We start from the raw sequence: 19443 nt of genomic DNA, 5'->3' as shown, positions 1-19443 counted from the left end.
CTATTTACTTTCAGTTTGATTGATATCAAGTTAAATACATAAATTGAATTACTGATTTTAACTAACTAAGAACGTTCTCCGTTTTCTGGTTAAAACCAAGAACGTTCTCCGTTTTCACAACCAAAATCAATCTTGAGTTATTTTCTTAAGTTTTTAACAGGAATTTTTAAAAGGTGCATTTACAATTCAAACTCTCTTTTCTTGTAAATCGACATTGTTACTTCAGTCATATTATGATATTAAAAATTGAACTCCTAATAAAAATAATTAAAAATAGGGGAAAATAAATTTAATTCATATAAAATTTTAAAACTTGATTTTCGGTCCTTATAAAAAAAATTATCAACTTTTTAGTTCTTATAATATTTTTTAATCACTTTTATTCTCCTGTTTTGAAAAGTTTTTATTAAAAATGGATATTTTTGGTCCTTTAAAAAAGTCCATATGAAATCATAATAGGGAATAAAAGTAAATAAAAATAAATAAAAGGAGTAAACTTGAAATGTCATAATTTTTTAAAATTAAAAAAATATCTAGTCCAAAAAAAAAAATCACGCAAATTATACAATGTACCCCACAATATTTTAAAAATGTAAAATTTACTCTTAAGTTTTTTTTTTTATTATTTTACCAACTAAGATTTTATGATTCAAGAATTCCGGACCAAACAATTTTTCTAGTTTTCTGAAAAACTTTTTATAAAATTTTCGGTACAAAAAGTTAACTGAAAAACTTTAAAAATGATTTCTGTTACAGAAGGTTGAGAAGGTGTGTACCGAAAACCTTTAAAAAAGTATTACCGAAAAACTTTAAAAAAGATTTTTGGTACAGAAGTTGTGTACCAAAAACCCTTGAAAGAGTTTTCCAATACAAAAGGTTAAAAATGTATATAGAAGGTTTGTACCAAAAAACTTTAATAACATTTCTAGAACAAAAGGTTGAAAAGGTGTGTACCGGAAAGATTTAAAAAAGTTTTCTGGTATAAAAGGTTGAAAATGTATACATAATGTTTGTACTCCAAAACTATAAAAAAATAATTATGTTACACAAGGTTGAAAATGTGTGTAAAGATAAAATTTATCAACATATTTTGTTCTCTTATCATTTATCAAGGCATAAAGATTCGGAAAGTTTACCCTCTACCTCTCAAATTTTGCCGGTACACACATTTTCAACCTTTTTTTTTTTTTTTTAAGTTTTTCGGTACAAACCTTCTATATACATTTTTAACCTTTTATATCATAAAACTTTTTTAAAGGTTTTCGGTACAAACCTTCTGTACCGAATTTTTTAAAAAAAAAAGTTTTTCGATTAACCTTTGTATTGAAAATCTTATAAAAAAATTTCCAGAAAACTTGAGTTGTTTGGCCCTAAAATCTTTAAATGATAAAAAAAAATTTAAAATTTAAAAAATAAAATAAAATGAATTTGAGTTGGTAAAATAATAAAAAATAATTGAAAGTAAATTTGACATTTTAAAAATATTATGGGGTATAGGTAAAATTGAGGGGTACAATGTATAATTTCCTTCATCTTATTATACTATTGAAAAACATTTGGGACCCTCGTTAATTAGGGGCCCTGTGCTAAATGTCTGGATGTACGGGTCTATAACTGGTCCTGAAGTGAAAACTTCTCTTCTTCTTGAACAATTTCTCATTCAAATGAATGTCTAGAGTGAAGAGCTTGTGAATCAAAGAGATATGAGATTTTATCATGAAAGGAGACATATATTTCATTAGGAGAGAAGAAGATTTAAAGATTATGATAAGTAGTTTACGCTCATTCACACTAATTTATCTGACCCAAACCATTTTTTGGATTGATTCAAGTTAGGTTGGACCAACTCATGTAAAATAATGGAATTCAAAGCCGATAATTGATATTTAGCCTAACAATAACGAAATTTGTCAGATGAGTTGGATTTCATGGGGAGAGAGAGTGAGAGAGAGAGAAATGGTGTGTTTTTCTCTTTTGACACTTGTACTAGTTAATACTACCACTTTTCACCTCAACTTTTAACATAAATCAAACTATAATTATTGTTTTAATCTTCAAAGGTTGTGAGATGATTGTTACATAATAATTACAAATTTTGTATTATGAATATTTTAAATTATTTAAATGAGATCACAACAATAAGTCTAGATGAAAATAAAATCAGTTGTACTACTACAAAGGGACCATGTTTTTTAGACGAGGATTCTTCCACATCATCACTCATTTTAAATAGGTTTAATTGCACTTTTAACTCATAATTTGTTAATTTTGTAATTTTGACCCCTCTAATTTCAATTGAGTGACTTTAATATCTTATATTACCCCTTTTTGATTTCATAGCCCCACTTAGATTATAACCAAAAGTTGACTAAGTGGTGTTGATGTGTCATTTTTAATTGACAAAAATTGATAATAATTATTAAAAAAAACACACAGACACATGCTGCTGATACTAACGTGGCATAGTCTTTGATGAATGGAGTATGTTCTAATTTGTTATCTTTGATGACTATAATCTACATCTGTTCACATGTCATTGATAATCTTGACAATCCAGTGATTGTATGTCTCTACTAATCACACCAATTGATTGTCTATGTATGGGTTTGATGAGTGTATTATAAGTATTTTGAAGGTCATATTAAAATCTTAAAAATAGAGTTTTAGAAAGTATAATTTTAATAATTAAAAAAAATAAAATAGATTTTATTTCTACTAAATTTTAAAATTTTATTTTAATTTCCATAAAAAAATTCAAATTTTTAGTCCTTAAATTTTTTTATTAACTTTTTAATTTCTATTTTTAAAAGTTTTTTTTGTAAAAAAATGACATTTTCAATCCCTAAATAAAAAATTTATAAAATTAAAAAAAAAAAAGTTAATGACTATATTTAAAAGATCATTATTATTTTATAGAGATTAAAAATATATTTTAAAAAAATCACCTCTCATTATATTATTGGATTAGAGACTAATTTAGATATTATTTTTGTTATCATGAACTAATGTGTCCGATATGAAATTGTTAAAGACTAATGTGAATATTATTTTTAGTCAATAACTAAATTAAATTGCGTGTTAAATATTAATTTAAATATTTATTATTGAGTTTAATTTCAATACACTATCAATATAAAAGTTGTTACACGGCAACCAACTTATGTCATTAATTTTATAAATAATTATAATAAAAATTAAATATTATTAACGATTTAACAATTATAATTAGTTAAGGGTGTAAAAAAACATTACAACTGTTAAATTTTTTATTCTTTCTCTTACTTTTTAACAGCCACTGTTAATTTATCTTAGCGGGTAATCGGCATATTAGAGTTTATTTTGGTTATAATCTATCTTTTCGTGAAAATGACTCCGGTACAAGATGAGGGATTCTTACTTATTCCTTTGCTCTTTTCAATAAAAAACGCAATGAAAAGATCCCCAGAGCAAATGTTTGCCAAAACCAGCCTGTTGCATTGGCAGGATCCACGCTTTTAGCCAGGTACCAAGCATAAATGGCCTCAAGGACATGTGCAGCTGTCGCTATAAAAAACACCAGCCTTGTCATCCACATTGACCGAAAGACAAATAAACATAAAGCTCTGAGAAGAGACAAAATCCCTATGTCTGGTAGGAAAGCAGCACAGAAGAGTGAGGTCATTCCAATGATACAAAACAGCCACGTAAAGATGGTAGGCCCATCCATAATTTTCCTTTTCCTCTGTTTCCAGTAAGATATGGTAGAATCCATCCCCTCTCGTGAGGTCACCATGGGAACATAGCCAATTTCTTCTTTGGCTTTAAGATAAGAGAAATAATGGGTCACTCCCACCTGTCAAAGATCAAATATAAAAGCACATAATTTACATGTCATTCTTGGCATCAGGATGATTGCACCTTGAATCTTCATCTAAAGGGATTCGACCATATAGAAACGGAAACACTTTCATGAATGCAGTTGTATTAGGGTAATCATACATGATCCAAAGTTTATTTATTTCAAACATGTTGAGAAGTGCAAACAAATAGGGGTGGAAAAAGATTTAAATATTTTGGTCTACAAACATATCATATCATATCAAAATACTTTAAGAAATAAAGGTATATTTAAAGTTCTTGTTACAAACTTTAAATAGCGAAATCAGGCTTTTAGGTCAAACCTTGTTGGAACCAAGTTGGTCCTAGGATCAATTCCTCATGTTGTTTTGATGTTAACAAGTATTTTTGATTTATTGATGGTTTCATTAAGTGTGCAAGAAATTATAAGAAACAATATTAGAGGCAGATATCAGATGAAGTAAAGATGTCAGAGGAAACAAAAACATCAGTGGAAGCGAAGATGTCAGAGGAAACGAAGACATCATAAGTGAAGTCAAACCAAGTCAACGCACGCACTGGTGTGTGCGCATCTGCCTCTTAAGATTTGTCTCTAAAGACTGAAGGGTGCTTCTATTCAACATGTCTCTGAAGAATCTAATCTTAGCATGCCTCTGAAAGACTCTATTTAAGCGTGCCTCTGAAGTCTGAAGCATGCCTCTGAAGCTTCTGTTCAAGTCTATATCTGAAGCTTAAGTTCCACTCACTCTAAGACTACAATACGTTCCAAAATGTTGCCTCCAATACTCAACCTTTGAAGTTGCACTGACTCTGATTGCGCAACATGGTGAAGTTGCCCCTACCACTAATTCTAAGTCATGGAGTTACCTCTGCATCTGACTATCTTGAACCAAGCAACACAACATTTGACTCCAATGATCAAGTCATGTTATGATGAAAAAAAGTCAATGGCTCTGATGGAAAGTCAACGACTCTGATGAATAGTCAATGATCTGAAGAAGACTTAGTCGTATCAATTTTTTGAAGGTCCAAGAGCAGGCTCAGTTTTGTTCTCGCTCCAATTCAATCAAGCGTATAAAGAAAGATTCAAGGTGAATTGTTTCAATACGGTTCATAAATTATCAGGGACCATATTGAAACTCTAATTCACTCTATAAATAGTGAATCAAGTCTGAAGAAGAATCAATAAAACAAACAATACAGAAATATACGAATACAATTGCGCATACAGAAACTCAAAAATTATAAAGAATTCAGATTCAAAGTTTCAAGCAAGGCACTCGCTCAAGTTCAAATCACTTACTGCTTAATACTTTGTCAGTGTGAAAACTATTGTTATCAAATTTGCTTAGAAGAAGCAAAACCAAACTAGTTCTAATCTTTTTTAATCCAACCCAGTAGTGACTTTAGTTTGCCTCAAACAGTCTGGAGGTTTCAGGTTGGTGTTGAGAAAACTTGACTTGTAGGGTCAAGGTGTAGTTTGCCCCAACTATTTGTAGGTTTCAGGTCGGAGGTTGGGCTGACTTATTGGGTCAGGTGTTGTTGTAATTCAGGTTTTGAATTAGTGAATAAATCATTTTGTGTGAGGGAACTGGACGTATGTACCACATTAGTAGTGAATCAGGATAAAATCTGGTGTGTCGCTTTACTTTTGCTTTGTCTGTTTATTGCTACCTCTGATTAGTTTAATTTGTTAAGTTACCGAATCAATTTTAGGAAAAGAAAATAATTTTAAATTAGACAAGCACAATTCAACCCTCTTTCTCGTGTTTGTGCACCTTCAAACCTTACTTTAAAAAAGACTGTAGACTCATGTCTCAAGAGGGCACAAACACAAAGTTAGGAAGTGCTTCTAGCAACCTATGTAGTCAGTAGTAGATAGCTTAGCGTATCAGCCGACCCTTAAAACGTTGTACCAATGTAGCGGGTAGCAATATAGCCGCTACGTCGAAGAGTCTAGGGGAACATTTAGAAGTAATTAATATTTAATACTATGCACATATAAAGGCAAAAAGATAGAAAAATACAAAAACTAAAGAAACATTCCTAAGTCATAACTTCAAAGGTCGTTGCTACACTACTAATATTTTAAACATAATATAAAACAAAGTAACACATAAGTTCTAACCTCTAAGTTCAAAATAACACTTCTAATATTCAAACATATTAAAAAGCAAAAAGAAAAAGAAAAAAGAAACAGAAAAAGCAAAATAGAACTAGCCTCCAAGGCTCAAAACAACATGTCTAAGCATTTAAATAAAAACAAGTGATTCTTTAAATGGGATCACTATCATCATCATGTTCAAATTATTCCTCATCATCACATTCAAGTGTGCTCTGTTAATGATGTTTGAGTGTACTTTGTTTCTGAAATTTGAGTGTACTATGTTTTTATTAGAAGAAAAAAAAACAGAACATTTTTTGCATGAACAGAGTAGTAGAAGAGGTGCAATTAAATATTAAATGCACCAATTAAATATTAAATGTGTGCATTTACTGTTGCGATTTTCCTATAAATAAAACAATTTACCCAAATAATTTATTTCGTTTTTCCCCTGAAACAGAGTACTTTAACCAGATAATTTACTGTTCTGTTTTTACCCAAAAGCGCTTCCTTTTCTGCGCGAGACAGCCGCGATGACCGCAACCCTAATCTGCGATGCGATGGCATTTCGTGTATCGCCAGACCACCGTGACGCGATTGCGGCCGCGGCCGCTTCTGACTACATAGCTAGCAACATGGATCACAACTGGGAATCCCAATGGTAAAGCATACCATTCAATTGAGTTTAAGCTAGATTTAAAAGCCAACAAAACACATTGAATACAACAATTGGATCAAATTAAACAATTAAAAAGGTGAAGATGAAGAAATTTCCCAAAAATGCAAGGCACAAGTCTGCATCAAGCTCTAGGATTTGAGCTCTAAAGTCTAAATACCATATGATATGAACCTCTAAAGATATCATTGAAATTTTTAACATGCCTAACATTTCTAGGCCTCCATATAAGCCACAAACTAATCCGCTAGCTAGAATGAGAGAGATATACTGACCTTGTGTACTTCACTCGGAAGGATGAATGGCTGAGGGAGCCACCGCCGATTAAGCCATGGATATAAAATCATATAAACACCTTGGCAAATCCTCCCAAGAACAAGAGCATGATCGACAGCTAAAGATGTTTTTGGTAGTTCATAATCCAAACTCCGGAGTAGAGGTTGGAGGAACTCAAAAGAATTGACAGGTGAACCTGAACAAAAGAAGAGTCAGCCTTTGCTTCTAGAAATTCTAACAATAGAGGCATTAAAATAGAGAAACCATTACCATCGCATATAAAATATGCCTGGCCAGCAGCTATAGGCTGTTTTCCCTTGCCATTGGTGTCATCCAAAAGTCCCATACTTGCCAATATCAGAGCAAGGACTAGGTTATCCACAAAAACCCAATCTGATTTTACAGTTTGATCACCAATTCTGAACAGAAGCAGACCCAACCTTGCCATGGCTATGATCCTTGGAAGGTGCCTGTCTTCCCCCGGTCCGTAGATTGCAGCTGGACGAACAGCACTAGTGTAAAGACGACCCCCGGTGTTGTTCCTTTAGAGGATGAAAAGGTTATGCAAGCAAAGTATCATATGTAGTCATGGCACCCGTACCAGGTATGAATTTTTTCAAAAAACTGAGATATGAAATTTAAAAATATATAAAAAGAATAAATCATATATAAACATGACCATGTTATGTAACAGATAGAAACAAAAATTAAGCAAAGTATAATATGTTAATTGTTAAAAAATGAACATGATAAAACTTTAGTATGAGTATGAATATCAAACTATAAGAATGCCAATATCATAATTTCCGATAGCAGAGCGGAGATAAATAATAGTAAGAAGTAATAATAATGAAAGGCAAGTTAGTTAGTTACTTGAGAGGGCGGGCATTATTCTTTAGAACCAACTGTTCAGCAATTGATTTAGTGCGGCCATATGGATCAACATGGCGATCAATTGGGAAATAAGGTAAGGTCTCGTTTCCGTTGACGATCTTTTGACCTCCAAAGACGACGTTGTATGTGCTACAATATACAAGCCTTTTGATTCCAAGGTCTAGGCAAGCGTCCAAAACATGACACGTTCCATTTATGTTGACTTGGTCAACTCGACCGAATTGCAGCATCTCTTTTCCTGACATTCCAAAGGCCGCAAGGTGGAATACACATTCGGCACCGCGGAGTGCTGTTTCAACATCCTCTTTGCGGCAAACATCGCCTATTAGCCCCAAAATTGAATTGAATCGATTGGGTAAGTGAGGATTCAGTCAAATCATAATGATAATAATAATCGAAAATGAAATCAATTAACCAGCCAACCAACCAACCTTGTATGCAGTTGACTCCCTTCTCTTTAAGAATATGCGACCAAGCAGATGATTGGCGGAGGTCGAAGGCTCGCACCTCTTGAGCGCCTCTTCGTATGAGTTCCAAGCATAGAGCAGATCCTACGAATCCGAGTCCACCGGTGACCACAAAGATCTTCCCCTCTATTCCTTCACTCTCCCTAAACTGCATTCTTCTTCAATCACCAAGGGATTCAATACTGCAATTTCCACTCCAATAAATACTAACGTTCAAAATAACCACGCATTTCAAGGTAGTCATTAAGAAAAGGAGAATAAATAAATAAATAATTAAAAAAGTAAATTCAAATTTTTCCTTTAAATTTGCATAATAACAAATCTAACCCCTTAGTTTCTATTTGAAGCTACAAAACTAAGTGATAACCGTATTTAGAGAAGTTTTAAATAGTTAATATTATCTATAATTTGATGTATACTAAATAGACTACCAATAAGTTTTATTAAATAAATAATTAAATTATTTTTAAAATTTATTAAGAAAATTATTTATAACAAATTCACTATCCATTTTATTTTTACCACAAACAATTTAATAATTATCTAACGTCAAAAACATTGAAAAATGAAAAAAATAAAAATAAAAATTCAAACATGCGTTTCCTATTGATCTTATATGACTAAGGGTCCACAAGTAAGCATGAGGTCGCAAATAGTTACGTACATATTTTTTTATAAATTAAAATGATTAAATTTTAATGTATTTTAAAAAAATTAAAATATAATTTAATTATTTTAATTATAATTATTATTTACTATAACAATAATAATTAAAATATAAAATTAATTTATAACTTATTAATGTATTTTATTTTAATCTATTATTAGAATTTTTATTTTTCAAATAATTTAATTAATTTTAATTTATTAAATAATTAATAATAAATGTTAAAAAAATAATAGATGGCTTCTCAAAAAAACAACTTCCTACTTGAGATAGAATATAATAACTTATTTTATCATTTTTCAAATGGACTCCGCCAAAAAAATATGTGAATGTTCAAAAATATTGTCTAAGTATTATAGACAATTTTAGTTGTTCTACTTAATTTTTATAAAATTTATATTTTTTTTATGAATAAATTATATTAATTATATATATGTATATTGGTTTTTCATTAACTCAAGAGAAAAAATTGAATGCGAAAAATTTTTTTTTAAAAAAAAAATTAACTTCTTTAATTTATAAAAAAAAAAAATAAACATTTGCTAATGCGATTTATAACTAAATAAGAAAATTATACTTTGTAATATTGTTTTTAAAAGAGAGTAATTTAGTAAAAAAAATTCAAATTAATGGATTGTTGAAAAGAAAAAATAAAAACCAGCATGCAACTTATACAAAAACCTAAATAAAAGAAAATAATAATAAAGATTAAACACACAAAACTCTAAATTAGAAACTAAATAACCCTAAATTTATTTATGTGAGATAAGACAACGAAGAGAGAAGTCGGATAGGAAGCTTCGCGACGACCTAGTTAACAACAACGAGTAAGTTGGTAACAATGGCGTAGCATTACAACACAAAGCTAGTAACGTCGAGTAATTTAAGAAGGAGAAATGGAGAACATGTTAAAGTGTGTTTCCTGTTTTCCGATCGTTGAAGAGGGAGGAAAGAAGTCAACACGACTTTCTGATTTTTTAGATCCAAAATAATTTTTGTCAAATAAAAATTCCACATCAGCGATTTAGAAAAAATAGTATCACTAATAAATAATGAAGATGGAAAATCTGGGGCCTAAATTGTTCGAATAAAATTAAAAGTGATCAAAATATTACGATTAAACAATTTAGAAATTAAAAAAAAAAAAACATTTACACTTTTAATCAGTTGGTTGAAATTATTCAATTAATAAAATTATGATTTAGAGTTCTAGCCAATTTAATATTTTATTTAATATTTAAGCATAATTGTTTTTGATATTCATTAACTTAATTTTAGATTTTGTTTTATCTGGTCTTTTATTTAATTTTAAGTAACAATTTGATCTTTTATGTCTTAAAATATTAACAATGTTATCAATTTTTTACAAAAATTCAAAAATCTCATCAAAATTTTCAAACAAAAACCAAAAAATTAATTATCATATTCGATATAATGCACATTTAATCAAATTCATAACTCAAATTTTCGAGTAAACTCATATTTTTCATTCTTTATTTGATGTTGTTGGATATGGTAATGTGAGTTTATTTGAATATTTGAGTTATGCATTTGATAAATATATGAATTTTTTTGAAACTGGTATTGAATTTTATGGGTTTTGTTTGAAGATTTTTAATGAATTTTATAAGTTTCGGTAAAGAAATAATAATATTGGTAACATTTTAAGATATAAGGGATCAATTTATTACTTAAAATTAAATCAAAAACTAAATCGAGAAAAAATAAATAAATAATTGAAGTGCTACCTGAAATTAAATTAAGCGACGACACGAACAATTATGTATAATATTGAGATATGAAAATAGGATGCAACAAATTTAAGGAATTGTAAATAATTGATTTTTTTATATATAAATAAATAATTTAATTGCACTTTTAGTGTCATAATTTCACTAAATCATGCAATTGATCCCCTTATTTTAAAATCTCTTAATTTTAATTCATCTCTTATATTTTTTTAACTAAAAAGATAGTTATATGGTGTATATATATATTTTTGACGAAGCATACAACTGTGACGTGGAACCATATGGATACATTAATTGTGTGTATATACTTAATTAAATTACAAAAATAAATAATTTTATAATTTTAAACTGATATTTTAAAAATATTTTATTGTAATTTTCTATGTATTAATTTGTCAACGTCATCTATTCATTAATCATACTATTTAAAATATTTCAATCACTATTTTTTACTTTAAAAACTGGAAGAATTAATCAAACTTGTCAAATTATAAAATAGGACAATCAATTACACTTGTTAATAAAATAGAAAAAACAAAAAATTCAATTAAATATAAATAAATTAACATTTATAAAAGGTGAAACTAAATAAAATAACATTTTAAAAGTTGACATTCCAAAATTAAGAATACCAAGTATATTGTGAAAAGTACAAAAAATAAGTTATTTACAATATATATATATATATATATATATAGATATATATTTTGTACTGTATCACAATTTATTTATTTTTTTGAAAAGTTGTTTATTTGCTTTATCTTGTTTGTCTCGTGACTATCTGTAGTCTATCTCTTCTCCGTCAATTTGGTCACCATTGATATTTGTCATTGTGCAGTCTAACCTACCATACGTATCCATAGTTATCGAGTCTCATTTGTCATTAACTCGTTTGCATTTCATAACACAAACCACTTAAATTTAAATAAGTTCATGTTGCGAACAAACTATTGCTCACCGCAAAGTGATGATGACTTCTCAATATTGTTAACATTTATTGACTTATACATTTATCCAATCAATTTTAACAAATAATAAATCATAATGATATATTTTATCCTAATCATCAAATAATAAATCCAGAATTTGCAGATTTATTTTTGAGATATTAAATATTAATTATTAATTTTATTATAAAAAAATAGTTGAACTTATGATCTTTTTATCACTTCAATTCTCCTTAACCATTATTCAAAATGTTTAGTATAAACAAATGATTAAAATAAAAACTGATACATAAAATAAACAATTTTTATCAAGTAAAACTTTGAATTTATTTTATAGCAAATAATTTTAACACATTAATGTTTGGTTTAGCTGGTGAAACAAACAAGAGATAAAAAGATTAAAAAAATGAAGATATTTAATACTACTAATTGTTTGGATGGATAAACGTGTTTATATATTATAATAAAAAGCAAATATGATAATTTGACAAATTTGCCACGTGTCAGTCAAATAGAGTGTTAGAAATATATCAAATTTCTATTAATAAAAATAATATCTCATGCGTCCGTTAAGAAGTTAATGGCCAATAGGAATAATAAATTAAAAATAAAAAATTAAGAAAGAAAAAAATAAAACTTTCAATTACATCACGACCTTTATACATGATGCATTGAGAACTTAGTGGCCAATTAAAAAATTAAAAATAAAATAGAATGAATTAAAAATAAAAGGCGAGTTAATGGCTAGTTAAAAAAATAAGAATAATGAATTAAAAATAAAAGATTTTTTTTAAGAAAAAAATAATTATATATGTCATGCAAATTTGTTATTAAATATAATGCAAATTCAAAGGATTCATGAAAGATTAATGAAGACTAACATGCAAATTCAAAGATAAAAAATAATCATAGTTTTTATGTGTATTGTAATTTTTTTTTGTCATAAGAAGAATATTTTTCTTTAGTATTTTATGAGTAGCACCGGAATGAAAAATATTTTGTCGATACATCAAGATTTATATGAATTTTTAAATGTCATGTATTACATATAAATAACATACTATGTTGAATAATAAAAATAAAAATTTATTATTAAGTTACTTACTCATCTTTACATTTACTAATTTACTTAATTTATATATGTCATGTCCATTATTTTAAAAAAATTTATTTCATCTAATCTAATTATTTATTTTTTTAATAATTAGTGTTTTTATTTGTTTAAAATTAAAAGTATTGTTTTATAATAAGTTTTTTTGAAAAGAAAAAAATATATTATTTGGAGAATTCAAAAATAATTTAATATCAATAAAATTTATGAAAATTAATATATATATATATATATATATATATATATTAATATAACAATTTATTTATTAAGATAGTTTCCGTGCGACGCGGGTTACACACTAGTTATTAAGAAATAAAACAAATAACTATAAAAGGTTTTTTACCAAAAGATTGAGAGAGAAAAACTCAATTTCTTTACACATAAAAAAAACTTTTAAGAAAGAGTGAAGTATTAAATAAAATTTCGCACATTTGAAAATAAAAATTAAGGTGTAAAGATGAGTAAGTAAATTAGTAAATGTATGAAATTTTAATAAATGGTAAAATAAAGTTTATTAAATTTTTTTTCAAATTAAAAATTATATTTTTTAAAATTTGTATGAAATTTTACATGTATCTTTTATTTAATATAAATTTTAAATTAAATTATAATAAATAAATAAATAAAAAAAAAATATTATAAAATTCAAATTCTGGCCTTTACAAACATTAAAGAGAATGGACAATTATAAAAACAATTTTGTCTTTATAATAAATTGGAAACAATGAAAGATACAAATATAAAAAAAAAAAAAAATTCATGTTTTGCGAGTACTGTCTTAACGGATAAAAAAAACATAAATTACATGATAGATAAAAATTACACAATAAATAATAATGAAAAAAACGAGAAAAAGTACCGACCAGCACACGTATGTCTATATCGACCACCGTCCAGTTGTCCATTCTCGAAACAGTCAAAAAGCTTACAGACACCCACGTTTATGTCATGTATGTATCCGCTAACCAATCACAGCATTTCATACAATTAGTTAATTCTTTTTTCTTAATCTATTTAATTAATTTATATAAATATTAAAATAAAAAATTGAATTGTTACTCCTTCATTTCATTAATAATATCGCTTTAATAAATATACTGTAGAGTCAAATTAGTAGTCAAATACATTATATATTGCAACTACGTTTATAATAACATTAATAATTTAATTATAATTTATTAGTGAATGACGTAGAATTTTGTAGTAAAGTGAGAAAGAAGTATAGAATAGAAGATTTTAAATTTAAAATAAGAGAGCAGAGTATTTAGAAAAAAGACAAGCAGAATTTACATAGAATAGAATATCAATAGAGAGTGAAAGAGAACAGTATGGACTCAAAGAGTGGTTTTTGCAGCTCTAATTCAATCTTCTATAGCAAGAGGAAACCCCTTCCACTCCCTCCAAGTCACTACATAGACGCCACCACTTTCATCTCCTCCCGCTCCCATCACGGCCGCGTCGCTTTAATTGATGCATCCACCGGCCGACAATTCACCTACCAACAACTATGGAGTGCCGTCGAAGCCGTCACTTCATCTCTCTCCAACATGGGAATCCGAAAGGGTGACGTCATCCTCATCCTCTCTCCCAACTCCATCTATTTCCCGGTGGTGTGTCTGGCCGTGATGTCCCTCGGCGCAATCATCACCACCACCAATCCCCTGAACACAACACGCGAAATCGCCAAGCAGATCGCCGATTCCAAACCTGTCCTTGCTTTCACAACCTCTCCTCTAGCTCCCAAAATCAGAGGAGCATCACCCACACTTGCAATCATTCTCATGGAATCCGAAGGTGACTCATCAAACACACTGGAGGAAATGATGAAGAAAGAACCAGAGTTGAGTAGAGTGAGGGAACGAGTGAACCAGGACGACACAGCTACTTTGCTTTACTCATCTGGAACAACGGGACCCAGCAAAGGTGTGGTATCTTCGCATAAGAATCTCATAGCAATGGTTCAAATCGTATTGGCTAGATTCGGTAAAGAACAAGAGGAACGTGGACAAACCTTCATATGCACTGTTCCAATGTTTCATATATACGGTCTTGCAGTTTTCGCAACAGGGCTTCTCTCCTTGGGTTCAACCATTGTTGTTCTATCCAAATTCGAGATGCACGATATGCTTTCATCCATTGAGAAATTCAGAGCATCGATCCTACCGCTTGTGCCGCCCATACTGGTGGCTATGCTTAACAACGCTGATGCGATTAAGAGCAAGTATGATTTGAGTTCCCTTCATACGGTGCTCTCAGGTGGGGCTCCTCTAAGCAAAGAGGTTACAGAAGGGTTTGTTGAAAAGTACCCGAATGTTGCCATACTTCAGGGTTATGGTCTAACAGAATCCTCTGGAGTTGGGGCTTCCACTGATTCTTTGGAAGAGAGTCGTAAGTACGGCACTGCGGGACTTTTGTCTTCTTCAACGGAAGCTATGATTGTCGACACTGAAACTGCTAAACCGCTACCTGTTAATCGAACGGGTGAACTTTGGCTCCGGGGTCCCACCATCATGAAAGGTTCCGTCTTTATTTATTTTCTTATGCAAATGCCCAATTTTTGACTTATACATTCGTTATCTGTGTTTTTTTGTTTGTTTCTTTCTTTCTTTGATCACTTGAGTAAATAAATAAATAATTAGTTAGTTAGATCTGAGAGACAAAAAATCCATTTGGAAATTGGGCAGATAGATTCGCCATAACCATTTTGTATTTTAAAATGTACTACCAACTTTTATGCTTACGCCAGATGCCTATCAAACATTTAATTTTATTAAACGTGTAGGACTGACCAACCTATTATTTATAAATGAAAGAAAAAATGTACTACCAACTTTTATGCTTACGCCAGATGCCTATCAAACATTTTTATAAAATTTTATTAAACGTACCTATTATTTATAAATGAAAGAAAAAATGTACAGTACTTTGAATTCACCGTGAATATGTACTATAATGCTCATAGTATTATTAGATAGATATAAGCTCACTTTCTATTATATATATCTTTGTTGTTTTACTTAATATGAAAGACATTATGATGTCAGGTTATTTCAGTAACGAGGAGGCAACTACATCAACCCTTACTTCAGATGGTTGGTTAAAAACAGGAGATGTTTGCTATATTGATAGCGATGGATTTGTATTTATCGTTGATCGTTTGAAAGAGCTAATTAAATACAAGGGATATCAGGTTATAATCATCCACAATTCTATTCTATCTAATGTACTAGTAGTATCTCTAGTTTAAAAAACTGAATTAATTACACTCAATTGGGACAAAATTAAGAAAATAAATATTGTCAATCTCATGAAAGTTCTCCTTATTTTGTTTGATGTTACAGGTCCCTCCAGCAGAACTAGAAGCTCTGCTGCTGACTCATCCTGCTATTTTAGATGCTGCTGTCATACCGTAAGCCTTTCATTTACCAGAGATTATATAGGATGAGTTACTAGTATATATCATAGTTTTAGTTTTTTGTCTGATTTAATTCATCAAGTACATCAATCTTTTTTCCTTTTGTTTTTCTCATGAACTTTATGATGCTTATCTGTTTGATGAACTCCTTTGGAAGAATCTTGCCACCATTTTTGGAGGTTTTTGCTTTACATGTTGGAAAAACCATGGATTGAGCAAGTATAGTAGAAATCTCCTTTCAATCCAGATTATGGAAGCTGTGGATGTCTTACAATTATAGTTTAGGATTTTAGATAATTCTGTTTCATGCAAGAGCACCTTCATTTTTGAATACTAACTTTTGATTTGATTAACTGCAGACAAATTGCACTATTTGTTACTTTAGTATTTCAAGTTGTAGTGTGATTGAAACTTGATTTAGTATATTAGTGCATTTTTTTCATTTCATTTTATTGTTGTATCTTTCTTTCCTTCTCTTTGTCTCAAATTTAGATTTTGACTATTTATGGTTTTTTGAAAAAGAAATGAGAAAAGAAGGGATTATGTACTTGGTGTTATCATTTTTTTAGTGAAATTATATGACATGTTTAATATTATCAAAATAATCCATATACCCAAATTACTGCATGTTGAAGTCTAATTTATCTATTCTTTCCGAGTAATTAAGACATTTGTGTTATGTATGTGCAATGTAAATATTAGGTATCCCCATAAAGAGGCTGGACAGATTCCAATGGCATATGTAGTAAGGAAGGCTGAAAGTAACATAGCGGAAAAACAAGTTATGGATTTTATTGCAGGACAGGTTTGTTTCGAAAACTTTTTAACAATGGCACTGTTTTTGCTTATGAGATAATTCAAAACTATCACATCAATAATGAGATGATTTAATTATTGAAATTCAAAATTAAAATTGTTTCTTTTTAATATCAGAACAATTTATTACAGTTTTCATTGATTAAATGATCACAATCTTTACATAAAGTTACATTTTAATAGAGTTTTTATTTTATGAAATTGTATTCTTTTAAGAAGTTTGACACTATTTTAATTGAATTTTTTTCTTGCCTTGTCAAAATAAATTGTTACATATTTTTTCAAGTAAATACTGACCAATAACTAATTAACACTATGAAAATTATATTTATGGGATGTTTTTAATTAATGCTGATACAAGTGTTAACACGCTGTGTTTCATATACAGGTTGCTTCGTATAAAAGAATTCGAAAAGTAGCATTCATATCTTCTATACCCAAAAATCCATCTGGTAAAATTCTTCGGAAGGATCTCGTCAAGCTCGCTACATCTAAACTTTGAACAGATGAGCTATTAAATGATAGGTTTCTTCTAGATTTAAGTATAATGAATTCTTTCAAGTAAAAACCAGCAGTATTGCTTTTCAATACTCTTTGGAGAATAAAAATGTTTTCATTTGGATGAACATTTATAATTTGAACGATAATATTTGTTGAATAAGATATTTATTTTTATGTTCAAACAAGTACCATCTATTTTGTTTTAATCTTGATATTTTTTCAATTGGTTTGAAATTAGTCTATAATTGTTTATTGCAAATGATTCTCGCTGATTGTGGCATTCTAGAGCTCTAGCAAATCAAACCACGTATTAAAACTAAAATAAGAGAAATAAAGTATCAAAAGTATAATTTTACCTAAATTTATTTATCTATTATAGACTTATGTCCTTGTAAATAGGTGTTAATTTTATTCATTATATTTTGTTTTCGATTTAACCTTAATCGTAAAACATTTTTAATTTAGTCCCATCAATTTTCTTGGGTACATATTTTTGACGATATAATATGTGTAATTGAACAAAAATTTTGATGACTCACCAAAACATATTATTAATGACTAATTAAATATTTTTTAGTTTTTTAAACAAATAAAAAACATAACATAATAAATAAAATGAAATTAGGCTTTGTTTCATCTCAATAAGCTCTGAATTATTCTTTTTCCTAGTTAAACATAAAGGGGTTCAAAATGTAAATTATGTTTCATCTCCCTATGCTTATTCTTAAAGGGATTTGTAAAGAACTGCAGAAATTGCAGCAAAGGAAAAAAAAAATGCATATCGCATAAAAGTTTAAAAACGACGCGAGCAAGAGAAAAAGAGGAGTGCAAGCTGATCGACGTAGCATGGCGGTGGTGAACGAAAACGCGCAGAAGAAAGGGAAGGCTTCGGCGTGACTACATGAGCGATTCGTAGCGTGTTCCATGTGTGTCGCGGCCGTTGTATACCTCACTCGTCCACCACTGCGACGACTTCCTCTTCGACTGCAATGTCTCTCTTTGTTCTCTGTCGTAGTTTCATTCTCTCACTCGTGCGTTATTCTCGATTTGTATGTCTCAATATGTTTTCCTTCGGTTATGAGTTTCAAAAGAAAGGAGTTGATCTCGATCTTCTTCTTTGTTCTGATTTTGTGTTTCTTCTGGATCCGTGCAACACTTCCCTGTAAAGTGTTCTGTATATGTTATGGATTTTTTCAACTTTAGTTCAGACGGTAAGGACTAAAATTAAAATTGTGATATTTGTAAAAATTAACGTTTTAAATATTTTTATAAGATAGTAAAAATAGAGGGTAGGTCACTTTGACATGGGTGATTTGTAAGTGTCAATGATATCTTATGTATGGTATCTAATTTATTAGAGACCGGTTTTCTATTTGGGGTAGGTTTGTTTAGTTTTTTTTTTATATTAAAATATATTTCTTTTGATATTTAAATTTAATTGAAAAATACTTATATTATTAAATTCAACATCTTATGTTGAGTTTGAATTCGAAATTTTATAAGTGTATGAATTACCTATGATGCAACGTATCATTTTTTTTAGACAAAAAATTTATATATATATATATATATATATATATATATATATATTTGTTCTAAACACCACATAATTTTTTTTTATCTTCTCACCAAATATCAGGGTTTGTAATTTGCTTTTCAATACTCTTTGGAGAATAAAAATGTTTTCATTTGGATGAACATTTATAATTTGAACGATAATATTTGTTGAATAAGATATTTATTTTTATGTTCAAACAAGTACCATCTATTTTGTTTTAATCTTGATATTTTTTCAATTGGTTTGAAATTAGTCTATAATTGTTTATTGCAAATGATTCTCGCTGATTGTGGCATTCTAGAGCTCTAGCAAATCAAACCACGTATTAAAACTAAAATAAGAGAAATAAAGTATCAAAAGTATAATTTTACCTAAATTTATTTATCTATTATAGACTTATGTCCTTGTAAATAGGTGTTAATT

General features: G+C 29.0%; 2 protein-coding genes across 2 annotated transcripts; one reads left to right on the top strand and one right to left on the bottom strand.

The window, feature by feature from the left end:
- Window positions 1–3182: 3182 nt before the first annotated feature.
- Window positions 3183–8522, bottom strand: LOC101512412 (uncharacterized). Its single transcript, XM_004499270.3, has 5 exons — window positions 8219–8522; window positions 7767–8109; window positions 7164–7435; window positions 6893–7089; window positions 3183–3832 (listed from the first exon to the last, which is right to left on the bottom strand). Exons 1-5 carry the CDS (start codon window positions 8406–8408, stop codon window positions 3398–3400), a joined length of 1437 nt encoding a protein of 478 aa, XP_004499327.1. The 5' UTR covers window positions 8409–8522; the 3' UTR covers window positions 3183–3397.
- A 5454-nt stretch (window positions 8523–13976) lies between these two features.
- Window positions 13977–17644, top strand: LOC101511768 (probable CoA ligase CCL5). Its single transcript, XM_004499268.4, has 5 exons — window positions 13977–15247; window positions 15775–15920; window positions 16072–16139; window positions 16848–16950; window positions 17350–17644. Exons 1-5 carry the CDS (start codon window positions 14059–14061, stop codon window positions 17461–17463), a joined length of 1620 nt encoding a protein of 539 aa, XP_004499325.1. The 5' UTR covers window positions 13977–14058; the 3' UTR covers window positions 17464–17644.
- Window positions 17645–19443: the final 1799 nt, after the last annotated feature.

The sequence above is a fragment of the Cicer arietinum genome, chromosome 4 (assembly GCF_000331145.2).
Source record: "Cicer arietinum cultivar CDC Frontier isolate Library 1 chromosome 4, Cicar.CDCFrontier_v2.0, whole genome shotgun sequence".
NCBI lineage: Eukaryota > Viridiplantae > Streptophyta > Magnoliopsida > Fabales > Fabaceae > Cicer > Cicer arietinum.
The sequence above is the reverse complement of the archived record's forward strand: the minus strand, read 5'-3'. Positions and strand labels throughout refer to the sequence as shown.

Excerpts from the sequence above, each read along its gene's own strand:
- LOC101512412 (XM_004499270.3), bottom strand. The coding sequence starts at position 8,408 with ATGCAGTTTAGGGAGAGTGAAGGAATAGAGGGGAAGATCTTTGTGGTC. Across the intron at positions 8,110-8,218 it reads GGGAGTCAACTGCATACAAG|GCGATGTTTGCCGCAAAGAG; the intron begins GTTGGTTGGTTG and ends TGGGGCTAATAG. Across the intron at positions 3,833-6,892 it reads TTCCGAGTGAAGTACACAAG|GTGGGAGTGACCCATTATTT; the intron begins GTCAGTATATCT and ends GATCTTTGACAG.
- LOC101511768 (XM_004499268.4), top strand. The coding sequence starts at position 14,059 with ATGGACTCAAAGAGTGGTTTTTGCAGCTCTAATTCAATCTTCTATAGC. Across the intron at positions 15,248-15,774 it reads GGGTCCCACCATCATGAAAG|GTTATTTCAGTAACGAGGAG; the intron begins GTTCCGTCTTTA and ends TTATGATGTCAG. Across the intron at positions 15,921-16,071 it reads TTAAATACAAGGGATATCAG|GTCCCTCCAGCAGAACTAGA; the intron begins GTTATAATCATC and ends TTGATGTTACAG.